Genomic DNA, 19,506 nt, shown 5'->3' on the forward strand with positions numbered 1-19,506 from the left:
AATTACACAGAACAAATGTATTTCGCTAATCATCAATTACAGTGGCTAAGTAAATATCTGTAAAAAAGTTATAGATTATTTGTCTTCATACAATATCAGTAATGTAATTAATAAAAAATCTTAGGGCTTAACCTTGTGTTATGAGAAGTTTCTGTTGAATATAAAGCGTATATGAGATATCTAGTTGACATTAAATTACTAAGCTATATGCCTACATGTTAAGAAAATTTATATGTTTTAATCTTTATTAATATTTTTTCATGTTTAGCTAGGAAATTATTTCAATATGATATCTTCAAAAACATAAATAACTAAAGGATAATTCAGTTTTAAAGATTTATAACACTGCAACGATATTTTGGACGATAAAAGATATATAAACTAATAACCGGATTTTGTATTTCCCTTGGAATTAACCTAAAAGTATTGGAATAGCTTAAGGTTTTTCTTTTAATATAGTATTAGTAAAACATAATTTAACATGTATAATATTAGTTTAATTTACATGAATCAGTACATGAAACATAATTTTGGCTCTCTATTAATATAAGTTGGTTTACAATAAACCTCACTTAATGACTGAAACTGGAGACCTACACTAACTAACTCTCAGTACACACCGCTATGCCTTTTGGGACTTGTGCTTCATTATGGTTCTGTTTACATTCACGCAGCCGTACCCCCATTAGCGTGCACCATCACAAACTTCTTCCTGCCACATTTACTTTACATCATTTTTTACATTCTTCAAATTCATTACAAAAGAAAAGTGTTGTTATATTTTGCATTGTTTTTTAATATTTAATGGGCATGTCACTTTTCCTCATCTTTATATTTTTATTCCCAAAGCCAGCTTCTCTTGAATTACATATACTGATTACAGTTAACGTTTGTACAGCAACATTTAAAATTAATAATCTATAGCAAAACTATACGTACAATTACAAGGACAGCTTGATTATTATAATTTATAGTAACTGAATGTATTTTGTTTAGAGATTGGATTCCTCAAACCCAATCCTTGAAACGTTGTGTTATACCTTCTTGTAACATAAAACTATGGCAAACGTCCAAAATCCTGTTATTCATTCAATTTAACGTAGAAAATATTTGTGTATAAAATTGTACTTTTATTTTCAACTAGCAGTTACCCACGGCTTCGCACGTAGGTTCGTAGCATTTACACGTGTATGAGGACTTTCGGTTCCCGTGAATTTTGTTTCCACGCTACAATTGAATTTCCCATGATCATAACTTTCACATAGCCTACCTCTGCTAAATACTGCTAAGATGTGTCCACATAACAATCCTTCAGTTAGTAGTTAGATAGACTTTCGTATCAACAATACCGTTCCAACCAAACACTGCGTACTTATTATTTGGTGCGTTATTATTTGGTATTTTATTTTTTCCAAACTTTAAAAATCCATTGTCTGGATATTTTCTTACTCTGCGCACAACGGCGGTTGAAGAAAATATAGAAATAAGAAGTGTCATTTTCAAGGTTATGTAGACAAAACACGCGCGCGCGAGCGGCTCTGTGGTGAGTGGACGTCTTTATCATGAGCTCTGCTATCTCCTTATTAAGATGCCTGACTGTACTTACTGTGATGAACAATTGCCTGAAGGTAATACCGATTATATTACTGGTTCCATCTGCAAATTAGAACTTTATTTTTAGTATGCATATGTTTAAGAAAGCACTTGAAATAGAATTGGATAAGATAGGAGGAAAACTTGAAAACGTGGACCTTGTCAAAATAGGTCCAAAACTCCCAAGGAACAGGCTTATTTCAAAGAAGTCTAAGATGTCATTACATCTTTGCATAGTGACTTCATGGGAGACTATCAAACTACATTTTGAGAGTTATGATAGAAAATTCTCTGATTATATTAAAGACTAAAAGTCTGGTAGAGTATTTTTCACAAAACATTGACGATCATGAGCAGAAAATTTTGAGTACTCTGGAAAAATTGTGAACGACTTCCCTTTTTATAGTTCAAATATTGGGTGTCCTACAAAGAAGTTTAAACGTTTGATTTCATATTACTTGCCCATTTATGCACTAAACATTTTCAAACTCTAGACAATACATTAAACAGCTTTAAAAAATATTCAGTGAAAATTGCAGTTCTCTAGCAACTGTTGAAACAAAATTGTGGCATTCTGAAAATCTATACTTAGCAGTAAAAACAGTATTTTTTGTGTTTTACAATTAATTATTGTTATATTCTAGAGAAATAAAGCATCTCAATCAGAAAACTAGAACATAGCCTGTTAAAACATCTACGTTTAAAGTCCACAATTATACGAACAGTAATCCATCCGCAGTGACACTCTGATGACAGCGCTTACAAATTAATAACAAGCTCTTACAAAGCAATTCTGCGGTATCCGAATAATTTTCTCTTCAACTGATGGTTTTAATTAATCATAATCTTTCTCATTTAAGTAACCCCATCGAAAGAAATCACACAAAGTTAAACCTCCGGATCGGGGTGGTCGCTCAAAGAAATCATTTCTAAGACAAATCCAACGACCATGGAGGTTGTCATTTGGTAATCGTTTGACAGGATTTGTGAAATGAGGAGGAGCACCATCTTGTGGGAAAATTGCTTGACCCATTTCTGGAACCGTAAAATGAGGCAAGACTTGGTCATTTACAACTTGTTCATGCCTATTCCCAGTTATTGTACTGTGTGAAATGTCGTAAGATAGCTCGCCATTACAACTGACAGCTGCCCCAACGGTAATTCCTTTTGATTTGAGTAGAGTCAGATCAAGAATGTTTGGATTACCGGTCTTGTAATAATTACAGTTAAGCCTATTTACAGCACGATTGCGATGGAAAGTGGACTCGTCTGAAAAACAATTTGAGTATGCCAATTAGAATATAGCTCATGAAACTCAAAGAAAGAGAAAAAATTTGAACTATCTTGTGCGGACCATCTTCAAGAAGAGTTATGGACTGTTATCAGTGTGTTGCTGTGGATTTATTACAGTTCGAATAATTGTGAACTTAATGTCTTGTTTAGGTTTTGTAATAGGCTATTCTTTAATTTTCTGATTTAAATGCTTTATTTCTCAAGAATATAACAGTAAATAACTGTAAAAATCTAAAAAATACTGTTTATTACAGTTTTAAAGGTATATTTTTTCTAAATGCCACTATTTTGTTCCAACAAATGCTAGTAAGCTGAAATTTTCACAGAATATTTTAAAAACCGATTTAACGAATTGTCTAGAGTTTGAAATTTTCGGTGATTAAATGGGCAATTAGTCAAATATTCAAACCTCTTCGTAAGACACCCGGAATATTGTAACAAATTACTTATGAAACAACTAATATATTGTTTATAAGATAGTATATTTCTTGTCAAACCTAGTATAAAATAGAAAATGCTTATATTTATTTTATTACTACTTAATCTTTAAAAAAAACGGACAATCTTTTATCAGTGACGAGCCAAACACAGGACATCGATTAGGTAAAATTAAATTTAATCTAAACTGGAAGAGGGAGAAAAAAGGACTGACTAACGTAGCAGGATGCTTTTAGGCGCACATACAAAACCATATTACTCTTTAAATTAAAACTTGATATAAATTAATATATTCTGTTATAGAGCTTTTTAGGTCTACATTTTATTTACCAGGCTCGGGTACTACTTAAATTTTCACTGAATACTTAATTAAAAAATGTATATATATATATAAAGAATATGTAAATGTGTTGTTTCTGAGGTAGTAGTTATTAATATTCTATTTTATGCATTACAAACACTGTGTGCCATCAAGGTTGACCTTTTGTTGATTACCTCCATTTTTGTCTGTATAAATATTGGATATTGATAAATCTTTAAAAAGTTGACCTTACATTCATAACGGTAATTTTGGTGTATAGGACAGTGATGATCAGAGTCTCCTGACCTGCGCACAGTGGGTGGGTAGGTGGCATAGTGGGTGGGTGGGTGTCACAGTGGGTGGGTGACTTAGGATATTGCGTACAGTGAGTCAGTGCCTGGCGTTAGTGGTGTCCGCCAGGACAGACGTAACCACTCTTGGTTAACCACCACGCGTGTACGGCTTATCCGTGCTGTGTTCACCTCCAGCATGAAAGGTCCTTGGATACCATTTGGAAGGTAATTTGAGTGATCGAATAGTGACTATAACTTCTTAAATTTATAACTTTCAAAGTTATTATTCCCACACATGTACTTTTGTAATAAATAGTTGTGTTTTAGGAATCTTATAAATATTTGTTGCTACTTAATAACACACCCGTATTTCCACAATTATTTTTAAATAAATTTCACTCAAAACCAACCTTGCGAAATGCATTTGTCTTAGTATGCAAGGTTTGGAGTCGTATCTAGATATCATTATAATATTATAATTCTTAACTATAACATATAATGGTTTGAAATAAATATGGATTGTACAGAGCTTCAGATAAATATAACTATAAGTGTTTCCAGTATGCGACTAAAAAAACAAAATTAGAATTCACACAACAACAAAATGTTAGAAATAAATATAATATAATACCAACTGATAGTTTCATGAAATTAACGTTTAGAAATGAACCAGTCGAGAATAACTGAGTTACAATTTTATATTAAACTAAGTTCTCTTAGTGACTTATTCCCAGAACTAGTAGATTATCAATATATTTTTTATTTTAGTATGTACAATTTGTGACAGTTGAAAATATTGATTTTTATTATACCTGTGATAGAATAGCAACTTTCTAGATTAAAGTTTACATTTATGTAACCCTGTTAATTGAATTCTCATAATGTTTTATTTTAAATATTTTACATATTTAATATTTAGAATTTAAAATGTAACAATATTTATTCGTACAAATATTTTTAAGAGAGAACTAAATGTTTTAGATGAGATTTCTTACCTAATTATTAAATGAGTAAATTTACTTGGCTACGTAAGTTCATGTCAGCGTTAAATATGATAAGTAATTAACAACCTGGTTTCAAAAGATATTAAATACTATTAGTTGATCTGCATTATTGATTTGTGTGGTTCAGTTACAATATTTAATAATAATACTTCATACTTTAAATTAATTCAAGACTAACGACAAATAATAACCAAATAAGCTTTACTTAATGGATGAAAAGCATTTAATAGCTTTGAATGTACTTGTAACACATATCCACCGTGTACATCAGAAGTAACCAGCATGAACAACCCCAATCCGTCATCATGTTATGTAGAAAACAAAACGCCAAAATAAAATAATCATAATTTACTAATAATTTTTAAAACGAATACATTCATTTAAACATGATAATTAAGTAATTAAAATTTCTTTCGTCAAAACTACTCGATTAGAAATAATAAGTAGTATTAAATGGAGAATAATTGTAAAATCCATAAAATATTGTTAAGAGTAGTAAATTTTTATGTATATTTCAGGAGTCTTAGTCTTACGTACTAAAGCATGTGTTACTCTTCACAAACATTAGAATTCTTTTTTTTTGCTTTTTACGCTAACTGTGTTCACGCCATATTATATAAATAGCACTTCCCCACATTTTTATACAAACTTATTGCCTCAGTAATACATATTTAAGTAAATTTTAATTTTGCAGCATCAAATTGGAAACGAGTAATTCAGAAACTAAATAAGAGATTTACAACGTTCCCCTTTATTAAGTTTCTTCACGAGAATTGCCAATTCCGAACAGGAGAAAGATGTTGACTACTCACGTTTTCGTAAACACTTTTTTAATAAAGGAAGTTTGAAATAATTCATAATAACTTTAGAAATAAGATTAATGTGTGATATTATACATGTGTATACATACTATTATTTTGGTGTTTGCAAAATTAAGTTGTTATAATACATTTTTGAACATATGAATTTCAAACACCATAAAAGCGTTATCTGAAATTTATTCAAATTTTATATACGACTTAATTTATTTCTGAGGTGCAATTTAAAATGATTACTTTATCCGATAAATATTAATATCAGTCACTCTTAAAAATAATACTTCCTGCAAATAAAGCACTATCTTTGTTACAATACATATAGTTATGACGCTTTAACGTATAAAGTATTTACAGGCAGACATCCTTTGCATTATATATATATATATATATATATATATATATATATATATATATATATATATATATATATATATATACCTAAATCCAGGTATTATAGCGTTTTTACATTTATGTCTTGGGTTAGATTTAATCATGGTATTTTAATTGAGCCCGGTATAATTTATTTCTCCTTTTCAACGCTAACATTATTTATGATTGTAATGTTTAAATGTTGCAACTAATTCTATAGTCTTATTGCTCTAATTTGTCTTTTACTCAATTAAACACATACATGGAAGACAAGATAAAAGATCAAATATAATGTGTAAGAAGATATAATAATATTACAGTTAAACATGATATGTGGTAAAATCAATCTATTATTTTTAAATACGCTGCACAAGCTTATAATAAAAATATTGTCTTTTCGGTACCCATACAAATTAAATTTCGCTGTTTTCTAAAAATGTTAATGCAATTTTACCAAAATAATTTGTAGACAATGTTAATATGAATTAGTTACTTTTCTTATTAATCGTATGGATACATTAGATAATGTAAAATTTGTATTATGTATAAACTTAATTATACATTTTTCTCTTATACTTGAAATGTTTACATAATAGTTGTTTTAACATATTCTATAAAAGTATTTATATTCAGAAGTTTATCACTCTTTTACAGTTCTAGCATATTTTTGAAAAAATTTGATAAAACCTATTAAGTTGATTTTATAATGGTTCTCTTTACTGAGCACACCAAAATAATTTTTGTATATAAAATTACACTATTTCAATGTATTAAAAATATTAATATTTAACCAAAAACCGAACAAAATATTACACTTAGATGCAAGGTAGGAGTAAGCCACTTATCATGTCTCGTAACAGATTTTTCTGAAGTTGCATACACAATTTCAAGCCTATAGCTTACTTCATTAGCCTACATGATTTACCGTCAGACTTAGAGTGTCATATAATTCAGCTAAATTAGTTTACATATTTATCTACTATGCCATTTTCTTATTGCCATATAGTTTTACCCAAAAGAGTTAAAATGATCGCTAACTCTCAGCGAAGTCCATAGAGTTCGTAATCGAACTCGATGTTGCTAACAAAATGTTGTCTATAAGTCAGTAAGTGCTTAAGATGTTGTGTGGAGAGAGAGACACAATTAAAGGAAATTTTCGTAACTCATCGAGTGAGCGGCTTCACTAAACCTCAGCCAAATAAAATATTCTAATTATTGTACTGAAAAATATAGAGAGAATCGTTCATAAGCCACTTTGTATTCTCATATTTGAGCAGCGGACTGCTGCGAGATAACATATTAGCTCAATATTGCACTGCAGCGGCTCTGTTAAGCTCCTAACTAGCCCACAAAGTTAACCAACCCGCCCGAGCTTTAAACTTTCTTGACAACAGCCATGCATGAATTTAATTAAATTACTATTTTCAGTCATAAAAGTATTGTACATATTTAACTAAAATACTGTAAGTAGTTTAGTGATTTGATCATTATTAATATCACAAGATCAATTACTTCAACACACATACATCAAAATCAACATTATTAATTATTTCTGAGTTCCAAAAATTGGCAATAAAATAATGACTTTGAAAATCAATTTTATATATTTATGCATTTCACGTATAAATGTTTGATGACATTTCTTGTAAAATCTTTTTATAACAGAAACAAGTTTAATGGTGTTATTACTAGAACTACCTATAATAATAATAAGTTATATAAAAATAAAGTATGTTTTATTTAATAGATTGTTTTTTTTGCAAATACTTTTGTCCGTATCGTATTATTGTTGTATTTGACCTCATAACATTTCATTAAATACCGTAATGGCTCGTATTATTATATGAATGTTCTATGGAAACTTCTTAACATATGCTAGAGGGTAAAAAGCCTTTGCAACTAATGGATAAACCATCTTGGCATATGGGCTTTGTCACAGATAGAATAGAAGTTTTACGAATGCTTTGATTTCAGCGAAAGGTTCTTTGAAAATATTGAAAGTCAAAGTTCAAATAAAGCAGCATCTAGGGTTAAAATAAAGTTTAACGTGTTTAAAGTTGAAACAGTTTAATAGTTTTTGAATTATCAAAATAACTACAATTACAATTTCAAATAAATTTGATATACATTTTTGGTATAAATTCAAGATTATGAATAGTACCTCATATTCTGGTTTCATGTAAAATGAATCGGGAAAAAGATTTGATGGGACCTATTTGCTAAAAAATACTAAGAGGTTATAGATGCTGAGGGCTTCAAACTTTCTACCTATTAAGTTTCATCAATCCAACTAAACATTCTAAAAACCATTCAGCTTTCTGAGTGAAGTTCTCACAATTTAGTGTTGAAAAATCAGATGAATGTCAAATATTTCTATTAATCAACAAGAGAGGTGTCTCGTGGAGACAACTTCCAGAGACCTGCAATCACTGAAGTCGTTTGGAGTGATATTCTGGTCTTTGCGGTTGTCGAGGGCATCAGAAACTTTACCAGACAAGTGAATGTCGGTCTTACATGGAGCTAAGCACTCTTCTATGGTATAAGCTTCCAGAGGCCTGGATGCCATCCATTTACCAGAACCTGGCAGTTGTTTCTCTAGCTCTCTATCAGGTAGGTTTTTACTTTGTATCTATGCACTCACGTCGGATAGTATCAAAGAGCTAAAACTTCCTGGAAGATGGAGACTTGTAAAGTTCTCTGTTGCATGGTTTTAGGTTGGTGGAGACTTCTAAATTCTATTTAGTCTAAAACTATAGAGGCTTCGAATAATCAGGCCACATTAAGTAAAATATGGGATTTATTACAGACAGTTTTGGATCTAAAAGGGTTTTTTGTAACTCAAGAGGCGCGGAGCTCCAAGTAACAATTTGTCTTCCGTATGCGAGAGATTTTCAGATGGTGAAGTCGGAAATATTTTGCTGAGCCTATATGATCAGTTTGTAACAGTCAGGGTATTTACAAACAACAAATGGTATTTAGTTACGTTAAGAATTACATTACCGATTTTAAAGCCAAACTTAATAAACAGCATCACTTAATGTAGATGTCCGTGTAAGATTCAAACTTGTTGACATTATATATAAATTAATTATATATAATTTCAATAAACATTGAATCTCAAAATTTATTGAAAAACCCGGCGGAACAAGTACTTTTTGTGATTCAATGTTTATTTAAATTATATGTATATATATATATATATATATTTATATTTATAAAAAAATCCAAAGGAGCATAACACATCTCGTATTTCATCAAAATAAATAGGACTATGTGACCGAATAACAGCTGTGACCTAATGTAATTAGCTGGGATTAAGTACTCCGTGAACGTATTTTTTATAAAAGGTCTCGTTGTACTTTAATCTTTCTGGCAGTCATTAGAATACTTATAATTTCAATTTGGAATGACAAATTTACAAGTATAGTAAGTTAAAGTATACTGTACCATCACGTTTAGTAACATAGCAATAACTTAATATATCAAGGAATTCCCAAGCCAGCCGTCAGTAAACCTCGTGGAGGCACAAGGGGCACGTTTTGTGTTACAGGACTATTTGCATTTGCAAGCCCAAGTTATAATATATTGCCTTACGAGCATTTACCTTATTTCCAACTAAAGCTCCCAAGAGAGTTGCAGACATGTTACTATTCCGCAGATTACTTTCACGTTACGTTTAGTACAAAAATTCATGGTAATGCTTATAACTTTTATGGACTCTTACTAAAATACATTTTAAATGGGTAATTTGTTTTCAACAAATTACCATTTATTTTAAAAATTTGAACTAGAATAGAAATGGTAATTTTCCTTTGAATACAAGCAATTCCTTTCATACCCTTTCGACCTTAATAAATAATCTCCATAAATATTAGTAGTATTATCCTTTTGTGTTTTGTATTGAAGTTTTAAAATAGTTAAACACACTCATTATAATACAAATAAAATATTTCATTGCATAATAAAGAAATTATTTATTAAAAGCTTAGCTTCAATTTTAAATTCAAATAACACAACTCTTTATTTTTCTACCAGTACATTTCAATATGTGGTACATAATACGATTAATTTATTATCCTATTTTTACATGCATAAAACATACATTTATAAAAAGATTTATAATTCCGCTTTTTAAAATGTTGTATTAATAATTTATATTAAAAAATTAAGGCAAATCTAGATTATAAACTATGCCTTTTATATATTGACATAGTAAAGATGTTTTAAAACAGCTGTAACATAATATGAAAAATATTTTTGTTTTATTCGGCCTTGACAAGCAAAGGAGTTTTTAAAATAAATTGTGCAATATCACATTCTAGGAAAGAATTCTTAAATTTAACAGCCTGATAAATTATATTTTCAAATATTTATAAATATTTACAATGATATGTTTTGTATTTTTACCCTGCAGAATTTCTATACCTAATTTTACTTTCGTAGTAATAGAAATGAGCTTTTAATTTCTGGCAATTAATTAACGTAAATTTACATTATCTACAAAACCTACAAAATACTGAGTGGCGTTTTATGCAACTGGTAACCTACTTTAAACTGTTTCCTTACGTAACTGTGCCCTTAGTGTATATTACATACACTTTTAACTGGAATATAATTATAATATTAGATAAACAATTTTCATTAACTCTTCTTTTTACGTGGGTGAATCAAACATCCACTTCGGGTAAAAATATGATGATATCCGTTGAGAAAATTGTCCTGTATGAGCCATAAAACCAAATTTCAGAGAGCTTCGTCAGTAACTATTGCACGTACTTAACCCCTCTGGCGAAGTATTTTTTTTTTTTTTTTTATTTTATTAACTAATGGATCACCTTAAAGATAATGAATATGAAGTTGTTTTATACGGGGCAGTGGTCAAAGTTTTCGTAGTCAACATTTGTGGCAGCATTTATTTCGTGATAAAAGTCAATATTTAAGGTTACCAGATTGTATGATTATCAACATGGAGAGGTGAGGTTAAAGCGTCGTATTTTATTCGGAAATGAATTGACTCTCATGTTTTCAACCTCAATCCTTAAACTTTGGATGTGGACCACGAAATAACATTCACAACGAAAATAAAGAGAATCGATGACGAAGGGTATCCCAGCCTTCCAACTCGGCACGCACGATAAACCTGCAATCAATTGTTGCCATTCTTTGTTTGAAGTTTATTTTTGGCGATGGAAGGATTGTGAATGAAACAGGACTTTTTTAGAAACTAGCCACCGTTCAGTGAAACAAATAGTGTTACTGATCTTTTCACGATGGCAAATGTCCGAAAAATCCTGTTTTAATCGTTGCCACTTAAACCACTATCGAATTCCTCTCATTAAGGTTTGAAAGCCTTCGAAACCCAATTTATGAATAATAAATAACTTTGCATTGACAAAGTAACTGACTTAATAAGGACCTTTTTAACATAAATAACTTAAAAGTGAAGCTGAAGCAACTTCAACTACGTTTCTGACAATAAAGCCCTAAAGACTTATGATCATAGATTTTTTATAAAAAATTACTTTTTTCTTGGAAGCCGAAAATGTAATAATGATCCTGAAATATTTATCTAGTATATATCTTTATAAACTAGTAGTTTTTAGCATTATCCTATAATCATTTCAAGGTACTCGTCTAAAAAAATTTATTTAGTTTTATTTATTCCCTTTTACAGCCTTACTTATTGTATACGAATTTGTAAGTTTTTATACATCAAGGCAAAGCAGTGCTGATTTTCTTAAAAATTAAGCTGTTATTTCGTAATTAAATTGGATTGAGTTCGATTGAGTAAGCCAAGCTTCAGCATTGTAATAATCATAAAACAACAATTAGGGTATCTCCCCTGCGGTGTCCCTAATTTTCGACCCTAAGCGAAGTATGTTCAGTGACCTACCTAGTATTGTACGTACACCGACCTTGTATTGCTAAGTTTCCTCGATATAATTTCATTATATGGAGATATTACTCTATATTCAAAATCAAAGTGTAAAGTGGACAACACGTTACCATTATTGAATAATATATAAAGGCGGTGACAATGTAGAAAATGAAAACTTATAGTTGCCCTCTATAGTAGTATATACAGCTGTGTTGCTTAAGCCAAAGTTATTGCCTTCTTCCAAGGCTATCAACAATACTAAGATTTTGAGCAATCAATCGTGATTTGCCTAGTCAGTATGAGGGATCTGTTAGCTATTAGGTACATATTGTAACAGAAGGGACTAAGCACTTATTGTTAGAACATGATTTGAAATTTTAACTTGAATTTATAACAATTTAGGGAATAAATATGATAATATTGATTGTGTTTTAATTTAATTATAATAACAGATTTTTAATTTTTCTGAGGTTCTAAGTATGCTGTAAAAATAAAAATCTAAGATAAATAAAATTCAATGTTCATTTGTATAACTTTTTTTAACGAACGTGACATAAACGGTGACTTATTGCAGCATCTCAAATATGGCTTTATATATTATTTAATAGTTGTAATTAACTTTTGAATTATATCTCTTGGGTTAGAATGAAAATACATGGGAACATGAGAGAACACGAAAAAGACGGCAATTTTCAGTATCGTCGAGTTTTTATTGAGTCTGTCCTCCCCTTAACAAAATATTTCCACCCTCAAGGGAGTAAATCTCATTAGCTTTATTTGTATGCACACATCCAAGTTTCCATTACTTTCAGCCTCGGGTCGCTTGTTATTTCACTCCCAGGAATTCGTGGAACATTTTTAGCAAACATTATTTGTTATAATTTACAATCCTTGGATTATTAAATGTGTGATGATTGAAAAATATTTCATTATTAAACTAAAAATAATATATTGTGTTGCTGGATGTGTCTACATATTAATAAAATCGTGAAAAGTAAGCGCTCTGTGGTGTAGTGGTAGCATACTCACCCGGCAAGTGAGAGATCCGGGTTCGAGTCCCGGTGGAGCATGGAGCATGTACTTATTGTGATTCAATGTTTATTATAATGTTTTATATATATATATATATATATAAAACTTTTAAAAACATTTTATTTTTACAGTAACTTACTACAAATAATATAATATATATATATATATATATATATATATATATATCTTTTAAATATATAGGCTATATATACAAGTAGAAATAATGGTAAACTAAGACCTTTTTTTAAATTATTTTATTTCCACACACGTTCTTTGATATATAAATATTAATTTCAGGTTACGTGAGTGCAATAAGACCATTATATTATGTGCTAGGTATATACTTTTTTATCAATAAGCCATATTTGGACAATACCTATTACTTATTGTTTGGATCCGTTCATTTAATTATGTGTTAACATTATGTTTATTATTTGTGTTAATTTATGAGTTACAAATCCTAAAATCAATTTGAAACCTATGGAGTTACCCGGTGGAGCATGGAGCATGTACTTATTGTGATTCAATGTTTATTATAATGTTTATATATATATATATATATATCACTTTAAGAACATTTTATTTTTACAGTTACTTACTACAAATAATATATATATCTTTTAAATAAATAGGTTATATATACAAGTAGAAATAATGGTAAACTAAGACCCTTTTTTAACTTATTTTATTTCCACACACGTTCTTTAATATATCAATATTGATTTCAGGTTACGTGAGTGCAATAAGACCATTATATGTGCTAGGTATATACTTTTTTATCAAATAAGCCATATTTGGACAATACTTATTACTTATTGTTTGGATCCGTTCATTTAATTACGTGTTAACATTATATTTATTTTTTGTGTTAAAATATGAGTTACAAATCCTAAAATGAATTTGAAACCTATGGAGTTACCAAGGAACCAATGTCGTTAAAATTTGTTACTTTCTGTATGGAATGAAATGAACCAGAATTAAATTGCCAAAAGTGTATTTGTTTAAATATTCTGAAGATAGGCTATACTCCCTTATCTAAACTTGAAACCATTCCATTACATTTATAAACAAACTCTTACAGGAGCTACAACGACTTGAAAATTCCTTATTTACAAACAGTTTAAAATCTACTAGAAATGATAGAAGTATAATGCCATAATTATAGCAAATACTATGCGGTGTTTAGTATAATTTTAAACAGTCTTAAAACAAATTGTCTTAAAACAAAAAACCAAAAAATATAATAGCATGACTTTACTTAGCAACATTCACATTCTCTTAGATACCTTATAGATTAAAAACTGTTATTATCCGACAAGAAACAATGACTGATTAAAGCAGCACATTAAATTAGGGAAATATTTGAAGCAATAATCTGAGATGGAAGAAACGGCTCAGCTGTAGATCAAGTTAATAATGGAAGCAAGGAAGCTCTGGCTTATCAGTCTAGTTAAGCTGAGAAATATGTTTTCTTCATTCTCTGCCTGGGGATTACGGTTATACCTTGGTTTAAGTCTCATAGCTTCTTTATTTCGTACCTCAAATCACACTTTATTGCAAAACTTTTCTTCTTCCGAACACAACACATATTCTTCTACGTTCTACTTTTTTCATGTTTAAGTCACTTATGTTTACATTAGTTCATATTTAACGTAAGTAATATCAATATCTTTTCTATATTAGTATTTAAATTCCTAAATAGCTTTAATCGTAGGGTTTATATAAATATAAAAAATTTTATATCTATAACACAAATCATAATTTTACGTTGTTACGTCAGTAATTGTGCGTAATTTAACGATAAGGAATGGTATTAGATTGGATTGGCTAATAATAGCAATTAAAGAGTTAGGATTGAAACGTTCAGATACTCACAAATATTACCATTTCAATAGCTTGACATGTAGTATAGTTATTAATGAGTAAGGAATTGAATACAGAATTGTAATCCTTGAGGTATATTGTTAGCGTTCCTATCGGTCTCGTGATACTTAACCATTACAAAATCAATAATCCTTGAACTGCTTTGTATATACATTAAATCTTGAATGAGGGACGACTTTATACAAAAAACAAAAATCTGTCAAGCACACTGTAGTCGTCGTTGTAGTCAGTAAATCAGTAATATATAAATTAAAACATGTTGAATGTCTATGTTCATATCATAGATGCTTAAGACAATTTAAAACATGTATATGTGTGTGTGTGTGTGTATGCGCGTATTCATGTCAAAATTTTCAATTCTAAATTGCAGAAACAATTGATTATGAAAAAGGAATGATCCTAGTAGGGAATGGAGTGTTCCTTGTGTGTAATATTAATTGAGATCAGCAGTATGTATTATCAATATATTGATTTTTTGTATATTGTGATTATAACATACTATATAATTATAATTACACAAATGTGATCAAATTCCGAATTGAAATACAATTTTCTCTTATTTTTCCAGATACATGTCTTATCGATGACTACTGAACATGACCTCCGCTCCATTCCACGTAGTCTTGGCTACGTGTTTTCTTTTATCATGGAGCTTACAACATCCTTACAAGTTACAGTTCACACGAACATTTTACAACGTGACCATTCCGGAGAATTCTGTCAGCAGGACTTTAGTCACATCCAACAATCGTATGGGCATCTTTCGGCAAAGCACAGAGGATGACGTGACCTTTCGTATAGTGACAGGGGATCCAGACAGGATATTCAAAGTGGACAGCAAACCAGTTGGCGATTTTATATTTCTCGTTCTTAGGACGAAAGGTGGAAATCCAGTCGTTATTAATCGTGAGCGAAAAGATAAGTTTGTACTAACAGTGAAGGCTTTTTCCTCAAGGAGCTCTTTGGAAGCAACCACCATAATCTATGTTCGTGTGGAAGATCAAAATGATCTAACTCCAATTTTCTTTCCTTCGAACTACAATGAAACACTTCCTGAGGACTTTTCTCTTCATAATCCAGTTCTGAAAGTTGCTGCCGAAGATGCCGACCTAGGAGTCAACGGAGAAGTTATGTACTGGATTAAAGAACCGACAGAGTACTTTGCGATCCATCCTTCGATGGGAATTGTGACACTTACGAAGCGCTTGAAGTATGCTGAGAGGTCTGTCCATGAACTTACGATAGTCGCTCAAGATAGAGCAACAATATTCAGAGGAGGAGGGCAGTTTTCGTTGGCTAAAGTATCGTTGAGAGTTAAACAGGTTAACTTGTTCGGACCTGAAATATACGTTTATGTCCTTCAAGATCCTTCGGCCCATAAGTTAGGGCTAGTATGTGCAGTAGTTAGGGTAGTTGACAGAGACGAAGGGTTACATGGAGAGATTGAAAATATCAGAATTGTTGAAGGAGACCCTCTAGGGATTTTCGTCATAGATCCAGTTGACGAAAGTAAGAACAAGTCAAGAAATGAGTATAACATTATTCTAGCTAACAGTGCGATTCTAGGTAGGATACCTTCAGTATATAACTTGTCGTTACAAGTTTTTGACAAAGGGTTTCCACAAAGGATGTCATATAAAGCTCTCTCCATCAGAGTCGTGAATGATTCTGATGCGGTGCCATATTTTGAACGGGAACTTTATGTTGTTAATGTGCCTGAATATATACCACAGGGTACACCTCTACTTAGATTAACTCTTATGAATAGAAATCAGTTTTTGTCAGATGAAATAATATTGAAAATTGTAGATGGAAATCCCAATAATGCCTTTAGTATTAACCAAAGAACGATGACACTGTACACAAATTTGCCTCTAGACGCAGAAGAACATCGAAAATTTACATTAACTGTAGCACTAATCAGAAAAGAAAATATAGAATACAAGCACTCATCAACTGCTAAAATAAAAATAAATGTCATAGATTCCAATGACAATGACCCAGTATTTTATGAAATTCCAAAAGAGATATCAGTACCCGAAAATGAACCTGCTGGAACACATGTATTCAGGGTGTCGGCTTTTGACAGTGACTCTGAGGATAATGGTGTTGTTACCTACCGAATAGCAAATTTAAAGTCTGTTCCTTTTGAGATTGACCCCATTTCTGGAGTCCTGAGAACAATTCAACCGTTAGATTTTGAAAGCAGGAGAAAGGAATTCAACATAAGGATAAGAGCATCAGATTCTGGTACACCGTTTAGAAGAGAATCTGAGAAAACATTGATGGTAAAAACTAGAAATGTTAACGACAACAGTCCAATTTTTACGAAAGGCGATTGTTCCCTTTCAATACCCAGGAATCTTTTGATTGGTTCAAAGCTATTCCCACTTAGTGCTACGGATATGGATGAAATGGATAGCATCACCTACAGTGTATCATCTTCATATCGTGACGACTGTTTTAGAATAGAAGTATCCCATGGGTTTTTATCTCTGGAATGTAACCTTTCAGAAGCTGCGAGAACAGAATGGGAATTGAATGTAACAGCCAGCGATGGTACGTTTAAAACAGAAACATTTGTTAGGGTGTTTGTGTCATCTCCAGAGCTATCCTCCTCCCAGATTAGTCAGATTCAGTACTCCTGCAGGGAAATTGAGAGTTCAAAAGATGAACCCAATCAGATTGAATCCTTTAAAAATTTAGATAGGGGTACAATTGATAATATAAACTTTAAAATTATGTTGGAGAATCTCAATGATCCTGTCATTACAGGGTTGCCCAAGAGATTCACAGTTGAAGAACCAATTCCAGTAAATTCAACTATATTTAAAGTTACAGCTTTTGATAATGATGAAGGCTTCAATGGACTTTTAGTTTATGGTATGATGTGTAATCCAGATGATTCTGTTTTCAAAATTGATCCTGATTCGGGAGAGATAAGCATTTTTTACTTATATGGTGATGAAAATCAAAGTATGTATAACCTTAACATATCTGTTTGTGACCAAGGATCACCCAAACGATGTACTTCGGACAGTGTAAGCGTTGTTATTTTGCGTGTTAAAAATAAGCCTCGATTCCCTGAGGAGCTGTATAAAGTACATATATTTGAAAACATTGAAACTGGTAGTGAATTATTCGTAATGGAAGCTGTTGGATTTAATATCACATATAGTATTGTTTCCATCACAGACCATTTCAGAATGGATTCTAAAACTGGAGCGATACTCCTTAAGGCTCCACTGGACCGAGAAACGGCCGACAGCCATTCAATAACAGTTAGAGCGACCAGTAGTGATACCATCTCGAGTGAACCTAACAGTTCTGATGTGGTTGTAACTTTTTATGTGAACGACGTAAATGACAATCCTCCTGCATTCGTTAATACCCTTTTGGAAGCATTTGTTCGCGAAGACGTGCCTAAAGGAAGTGTAATTTTTGTTGTGAATACTCTAGATGTGGATTTAGGACCTAGTGGAGAGGTTATGTATTCGTTACAAGAAAGTGATTTATTTTCGATTGATTCCTTTACTGGAACGGTCAGATTACAGGGTCGGCTTGACTACGAAACCAAGAAAGAACACAGAGTAATTGTAGAGGCCCGTGATAAAGGAACGCCTTCGCTCTCCTCACAGGCTGTTTTAACTGTCACCGTCGTCGATGTGAATGAAAACCTGAATCCCCCGACGTTTGACGAAGTTGTGGTGGTTCGCTCAGTAAAGGAAAATCTTCCCCCAGGCACGTTGGTCACAACTGTCACAGCGGTAGATGCAGATCCCCCTGGAGCAGACTCCAAGATTATTTACAACATTCGAGAAGGAGATGATTTAGGAATGTTTACTGTTACAGAACAAGGTATGTATATGAATTCGTATTGGTTACATTTTAATTGATAACATTTACACACAAGAGAATGTAACTTTAAGTAGGCACAGTTAACATTATTAAAATAAACCGTTTTTATAGTGCACTGCTGAGCACTTACTTATATTTTAAAGGAATTTTTATATGAAATTAACTACTGTTAAATAAATAGGTTAGTCCTTATTACATATAAGGGTTGGCATTTTTTATATACTGTTCAATTTATTATTACAATACTAGAGTGGAAAACGTCCTGACAGAAGCGTAATTCAATTAAATCCTTAGGTTAATGTACTAGGAAACTAATCATACGTTAGGAGTGAATAAATATATCATTTATAAATCTGTCCAAAAACCAAAGTTCCCAACTTTCTAGGAACATTTGTCCTAAGATAGGACTGGTTTACACGAGTCAAAGCTATTCTTAATATTTATATGTAATCGATGTAAAATATATAACAAAATGACACAGATGAAATGAAATGAAAAATTTCTTTATTGAATACAACGAATAACATGCTCAATTAGCGAGATTAGGACTATTAAGACATAACACAGACAGATATGGTATATAATCTTACGTAAAAGAAATACTCCAAATTCAATTTATTTTGGAAAATTATTTACAAGCTAGCAAGTGATTTTTATTCTAGTGTAAAACATAAAAGTTCTAAATTTATCTTGCTTATTTTTTAAATGATTCGTTAAAGGAATCATATCATATACCCAAACAAAA

General features: G+C 31.1%; 1 protein-coding gene across 1 annotated transcript in view; it reads left to right on the forward strand.

Annotated features, from left to right (window-relative positions):
• The first annotated feature begins 4,026 nt into the window (after window positions 1–4,026).
• Window positions 4,027–19,506, forward strand: part of LOC124354021 (fat-like cadherin-related tumor suppressor homolog) — a 120,878-nt gene continuing 105,398 nt past the window's right edge. The window contains exons 1-2 of the mRNA XM_046804148.1: window positions 4,027–4,143; window positions 15,472–18,761. Of these exons, the coding sequence (XP_046660104.1) occupies window positions 15,500–18,761 (3,262 nt within the window). The 5' untranslated portion in view covers window positions 4,027–4,143; window positions 15,472–15,499. The remainder of the gene's footprint in view (window positions 4,144–15,471; window positions 18,762–19,506) is intronic.

The sequence above is a fragment of the Homalodisca vitripennis genome, chromosome 2 (assembly GCF_021130785.1).
Source record: "Homalodisca vitripennis isolate AUS2020 chromosome 2, UT_GWSS_2.1, whole genome shotgun sequence".
Lineage (NCBI taxonomy): Eukaryota > Metazoa > Arthropoda > Insecta > Hemiptera > Cicadellidae > Homalodisca > Homalodisca vitripennis.